The sequence below is a fragment of the Octopus bimaculoides genome, chromosome 10, assembly GCF_001194135.2.
Source record: "Octopus bimaculoides isolate UCB-OBI-ISO-001 chromosome 10, ASM119413v2, whole genome shotgun sequence".
Lineage (NCBI taxonomy): Eukaryota > Metazoa > Mollusca > Cephalopoda > Octopoda > Octopodidae > Octopus > Octopus bimaculoides.
In genome coordinates, this window is record NC_068990.1 from 73,404,779 (window position 1) to 73,411,784 (window position 7,006).

A 7,006-nucleotide genomic window follows, 5' to 3' on the forward strand; every position below is an offset into this window, starting at 1 on the left:
ATGGGTTGCTACTTTATTTACTGACCTTAAAAACAAGTGAATAAATGGCAAGGCTGACCTTGGCAGGATTTGAACTTAAAGTGCAGAGAGTCAGAACAGATACTCGAAGGTATTTTTATCTGATGCTCTAATGACTTAGCTAATTCACAAACATTATTAAGTTCAATCAATTGTAACCTATAATGTAATCCTCGGTAAAAACTGCTTTTCTGCCAAGCCGAAAGAAATGTAAAATAAATAAGGAAAAGGCATCTGTGTGAAGAAGAAGTTTTCCTATAAAGCGTAATTTCTCAGTAAGTCAGTCGTTGTCAATGACCAAAATTATCTCAAAATCTGGTATACAGCATGGTTCAATTTGTTCAAAGTGTCATGTCTAACATTGAAATAAAGGCAATTAACTGATTTAGTAGAAAGAAATTCAAGGTGGTGCAGAACTTAAACAGAGATATATATCAAACATTAATTTCCGGTTTCTTTAATTAGAATAACGAAAAGCCTCTTGTCTTATTAAAGTTAAAAGTAAGGTAAATTGCTAGTTCCTGTTGTCAGGATGCCGTTGTCTTCTAGTGGTTATTTGAGATCATGACTAACAATAGAAGCTTTCGAAGATGGTAAGTTGGAACTTGCAGGCACTCTAGCAAGAAAATTACTCAGAAACAGTATATTAGTGTATGTATGTGTGTATGTGTATGTATGCATGTGAGTGTGTGTATGTGTGTGTGTGTGTATGCATGTGAGTGTGTGTGTATGTGTATGATACAATTATTCATATACATATATATATATATTTATATATATATATGCATATGTTCACATATATATATTTGTGTGTGTGTGTGTGTGTGTGTGTGTGTGTGTGTGTGTGCGTGCATGCATGTGTGCATTTATGTACTAAGATTAATTTTAATATGAATAATAATCAAGCATTATATATAGAAGTTGTAATAATTTTAAACTAAAATATTTATTGCAAATCACCTGCATGTTGTGTGTATGTCTGTGTATGGTTGAGTGAATGTGTACATGTGTGTGTGTGTAAGAAAAAGAAGAAGAAGAGCTAATTACAAGCTGCTATGATGTTTACTAAATGCATTATGGAGATCGTTTATAAGGAGCTGCCTTATAATATTATAGTTGTTGGTGTTGTTATTTAAGCCTCCCTCATTTCATTCCAATTCAACATTGATTAAACAAACCTACAATTAAAAAATGTTTAACTCATGAACATCCTGTTCTCTTACACAACAACATCACATTACAGTTGCTGTCCAATGAGATACCTTATAAGACTGCAGTTTGTTCCTGTTGTTTGTGGGAGATTTAGCTGTTATTTACGTAATCTTTTGAAGTCACATGGCTTAGTGGTTAGGGTATTCAGCTCATGATCATAAGGTTGTGAGTTCAGTTCTTGGTGGCGCATTGTGTCCTTGAGAAAGACAATTTATTTCACATTGCTCCAGTTCATTCAGTTGGCGAAAATGAGTAGTACCTGTATTTCAAAGGGTCAGCCTCTCACTGAGAACTACATGTGTCTGTGGAGTACTCAGCCACTTGCACATTAATTTCACAAGTAGGTTGTTCTGTTGAACTGATCAACTGGAACCATCATTATCATAACCAATGGTGTGCCAGTTATGTAATATTGGGTGGCCATTTAGAGAGGCTTCTCTATCATTAGATCATGATATTTGTGTTAGATTGAGTAGAAGATTAAGTAGGGACTGCTGTGTTGTAAATTGAAGCTAACTGCGACCACATGTGCAGTTAGTTAAAATATCAAACTGAAATACATTTGTCATTAAATTAAATGAGACAATGATTATGTAAAGCTATGAGATTTTGAGAGGGATCAAAATTAAAAAAAAGTTATTGGAAAAAGTAAAAAATAATAACAAGAAGAATGATATAAAAAGTTATAGAGAAAAGTTGGAGGGGGAAAAATTCTCAGAGAAAAGGCTTAGGATAAAATTTCAGGTAAAATGTCACTCAAAAAGAGTCACATAAAGAAGTTACAGGAAAAAATACACAGAGAAATGTCATGGGGAAAAAAAGTTAAAAACTCATAGTGGATGACAGAAAATTTAGTGACAGAAAAAAGAGATTTGGGGAAAAAGTCAGTGAAAAATGTTTAAGAAAATGGTCATTTTCAAAAGTCATTATGAAAGTCATAGAAAAAAGTTTCATAAAAAAGTTATCAAAAATATCACATTGGAAGTCATGGGAAAAGTCACAAGAAAAATATAAAGATTCAGGGGAAAAGTCACTAGAAAGAATTGTGAAAGAATTTGAAGCAAAAGAGTTAGTGGAAAAGCCACAAAAAACACAGAAAAAAGGATCAGGGAGAAATGTCAAAAGGGAAAAAAAGCCAGAATTTAAAAGAAATCACAAGCGTTGCCGTGTGGTTAAGAAGTTCACTTTGCAACAGTGTGGTGTAGGTTTAGTTTCGTTGAGTAGCACCTTAGGCAACTGTCTTCTTATAGTCCTGGGCTAACCAATGCCTTGTAAGTGGAAATGGCATATGAAACCTGTATGGAAGCTTATACACAAACATGTATGTATGTATGTCATTGTTCAGTTTTATTTCAAGATTTCTTGCCAATAGAGGAGGAGCTGGTCTCTAACCTAGATCCAAGGCTCTTTCATTGGAATTTCAACATCAACAACAAGGTATTTTTGTATGTATGTATGTATGTATGTATGTATGTATATGCGCAGCTTTGTATGTTTTGCTTTATGTGTGTGTTCTCATGCATATAGTTGCATATATAGACATGCTTATATATATTTAAATGATAAACTTCTGGAAAGTTTTACAGATTTCTACAGTTCCAGTGATGGATTGGATCTGTAGTCTTCGAATTAGCTTTCTCCTTTCTGCTTTTGAGAAAATTAATTTCTCAAGATTGGTATTTAGGTAGTGTGTTACATATCTCAGGGCCCCAATAATTACAGGTGTATGTATGTATGTATGTATGTATATATGTATGTATGTATGTATGTGTGTGTGTGTATGTGTCTGCATTTATGTTTGTCCCAAACCACTGCATGACAGCTGGTATTGGTTTGTTTATATCCTCATAACTTAGCAGTTCAACAAAAGGGGATAATAGAATAAGTACCAGACTGAAAAATAAATACTGGGGTCTAACTGTTTGACTAAAACTCTTGAAGGGGGCGTCCCAGCATGGCTGCAATTCCAATTCAATGACTGGAAAAAGTGAAAAGTAAACTAGACCAAATTCAAAGAAAATACAGGTAGATGTTACAGTAAAAAAATGTCACCACAAAAAGCAAAAAAAAAAAATAAAGGTTTGGGTAAACTTCAGGTGGGGTTGTGTGATAAGAAGCTTACTTGCCAACCATATGGTTCTGGGTTCAGTCCCATTGCATCGGACTTTGGGTAAGTGTCTAACTGAAAGAAGCCACTCATATATATACATGCACATATATATATATATGTGTGAATGTGTGTGTATGTGTGTGTGTGTGTATTTATGTGTCTGTGTTTGTACCCCTGTCATCGCTTAACAACTGATGCTGGTGTGTTTATGTCCCCGTAACTTAGTGGCTTGGCAAAAGAGACTAATAGAATAAGTACCAAGCTTACAAAGAATAAGTCCTGGGGTTGATTTCTTCAGCTAAGACCCTTTGAGTTGGTGCTCTAGCATGACCACAGTCAAATGACTGAAACAAGTAAAAGAATAAAAGAATAAAAGAAAATGACTGATATAATACTTATTTTATTTTTATTGAAAGTATTGAATAAAAATGTGAATTTTTCCACTTATATGTAATATAAATCATGTTGTCATTGTGTTAAGTTAGATCATCACCACCACCAAAATTCCTTAACTGATGCAGCCACTCACTGGAGTGCCACTCTACACGCTTTCGTAGTCAGCCATTGACATTGGTCTTTGTTGTCCAACATGCATTAGCAGGTTCTCTGTGTTGAAAACCCACCTAGTCCTTGATGTTGCCAAACCAGGATTTTCCCTTTCTGCCTTCCTTTCACTCTTCCTTAACTGAGCCCTGAAGAATAGTTTTGGGTAGAAACCTGAGGTAGGATACATGACTGTACCAAGCTACAGGGCTGGCTGAAGGTATCGGAAACTCAGGCAGTTGCCTGGGGTGCCTTGTGCTTTTTAATCTACATTTTCAGTTTTTCTCCTTGTAAAAGTTTAAGAAAAATGATACTTGTAAGGATGCTGAAGTTCAGCTTGCCTGGGGAGCCAGCAACCCTATGGCTGGACCAGCCAACCAAGCTTCTGTCCTTTTACATATATGCAAGGAGTGGTTCCTGTCTGCCAGCGTATTGTTGACTTACAGCCTGACAAAGCCTTTTCATTTTGTCCTCTGTGTATGGGATGTGTAACAGCCGTTAAAGTAGATATTGTTACTTAATAAACCATTTAAAATATTTGTTTAACTACTTTAGCTATTGTTTATGGTAGTACCCCTCAATGATTTTAAGCCATGCTGGAGCACAAGCTCAAAGGGTTTTAGCTGAAGAAATCAACCCCAGGACTTATTCTTTGTAAGCTTGGTACTTATTCTATCAGTCTCTTTTGCCAAGCCATTAAGTTACGGGGACATAAAAACACCAGCATCAACTCTCTTGCTTTCATACAAGAGAGTTTTCTCACAGACTGGGGGATCAAGCACATAGCCAAATATAATAAAATGCATAATATATAATTTAAGTATTACATATATAATACATATATATTACACAGATAATGCAAAAAACAGCTTGCAAACTGTGATAGACAGTAAAATAGAAATAAAAATTAGAAATTTATTCTTTCTCTGCAGCCTGGTTCCAAATGAATCATGACTCAATACTGTGAAACAGGGTTACTTTGAACAGTTTTAGACTTCTTATTGCAATAATTTCATACCCTTTTTCTCAATCTTAACTAAATTTGACTATGTTAGGGGGACTAAATGGGTAAACTGATATATGAAATAAAATAAGTTGTAGTCAATGTTTTATTACTTTTTCTTATGTAATTGTCGCTGTTCAAAGTAATCCCTGATTTGGAATTACTTTGAACAGTGATGTTTTTTTTTTAATTATGTTCAAAAGCTGAGTATGTTATTTGGAGGGATAAGTTTTCCATCAACTGTAAGAGTCACTTTTAAGTGCTGGAAGTATGTTGATACTACTGTAGCACTTAAACATGCTCTGGATTTTTTGATATTTTGACACAGGCGCAATACTAATTGGGATTTGTTTCGCTTTAAAAATGAATTAGCCCATTTAGCTGAAAGAAAATTGTTTTTAAATTGCATTACTGTTCAACCTTGAGCTGTGATATAAAGAGGAAACAAAATATATTTTGTTCAAAGTTACCTCAGTGTTCAATGTAACCCCATTTGATGGTACTTATCCATGGCCTAGTGGTTTGGAATCTCAGGCTTATAGTATTCAAATGTAGTGTAATGATTTTTCTTTGGCCTTTTCTCTTGATAAAATTCTGGCTCTTCTTCCTGAGTTTTTCTGTGACTTTATTATTAATTTCTGAGAAATGTTCTTATATAGTCAGCCAAACTGCTAGAAAGAAAACATCTAAACTTCTCTCAAATAACTATCTGTTACTTTCAAAAAGAAGGACACATCAAATAAATTATATTTCAAGTTGTCTATGACTAACAATATCTGACTCGCAGAATGACAACACAACTTTAATTACAGCTTTAAGGTGATGAGCAAGCAGAATCATTAGCATGCTGGGCAAAATGCTTAGTGGAATCTCATCTGTCATTATGTTCTGAATTCAAATTCTTCCAAAGTCGACTTTACTTTCATCCTTTCGGAGTCGATAAAATAAGTACCAGTTGAACCCTGGGGTAGCTGTAATTGACTTACCCTGCCTCGAAATTGCTGGCATTGTGCCAAAATTTGAAATGAATATTACAGCTTTATATGTGCTTGAGAAAAAATTGCATTTTGTTCAATATCTTCAATAATTCTGAATACTTTGATTATAAATCTATTCAATCAGGGCAAACTTGGTGCTAAACAGCAACAACTGTATAAACCTAAGAAATGATGAGAGCCTGTATACAGTTAGGCAATCAGCTACAAATAGCAGCCAAATCTCCCTCAAATCGTATTCTACTGATGAGCATAGTTGCTTGATCTGTTAGAAACAGCAACCAAATCTTCAAATTATATACTTTCAGTGTGCCAGAAAATCCATCTTCATTGCTCCACATTGGTCTCAAAAGACTGAGCATCACCTTGCCTGTTGTGGGTTGGACATGAGCCTTCTTTTGGAGGTGGTCAGTTATCATGCTTTCTGGACTTTAACTTCAGGATCATAATGATAGACACATGTTTCATCCTGTATGATAAGTCTGCCAAAATAGTCCTCCTCATTCTCTTGGCACATTGCCAAAAGAGCCTGAAAGCAGTTGACTCCTTCCTGCTTCTGAAAATGTGTGAGCATCTGGGGAATCCATCGTGCAAATAGCTTCCACATGTGTAAAATGGTCGTGATTGATCTTTTTTCTATGGATCCTACACTTATCTCCACTTCTTGGGCTAGTTGCCAAATAGTTATGCAACAATCCTCCAAAAGGGCAGCTTCCACTTTATGAATAGTGTTGTCATTAGTGGTCATCCAGGAATAGGAGCAGCTTCCACTGATGTTTGACCACATTAGAAGTGGTGATACCAGTGCTTGACTACATCATATGATGGTGCATCAACACCATAAACTTTCATCTCATTGAAAGTCTCTTTTGGTGTACAACCAGTCAAGTATAAGAACCTAATCACTGATCTGCATTCAACTGCTTCTATTATAACACCTTAGTCCACTTCAGCAACCATAAAGACAAATAAATACAAATGGAAAGCTACAATTTACAATGTGACATGTAGAGACATGTATAATCATAGCTGTACAAGTTCCGTTTCCTGCAATAATTGGAAGTGGGTCAGAGGAAATCTTTAATGAATACCCTTCATATGTATGTGTGTGTGTATATATAAGAT

General features: G+C 35.1%; 1 protein-coding gene across 1 annotated transcript; it reads right to left on the reverse strand.

Annotated features, from left to right (window-relative positions):
* Positions 1–6,296: 6,296 nt before the first annotated feature.
* LOC106869680 (uncharacterized) lies at positions 6,297–6,668 on the reverse strand. The gene has a single exon (XM_014915507.1). It carries the CDS (start codon positions 6,666–6,668, stop codon positions 6,297–6,299), a length of 372 nt encoding a protein of 123 aa, XP_014770993.1.
* Between the last annotated feature and the right edge of the window lie 338 nt (positions 6,669–7,006).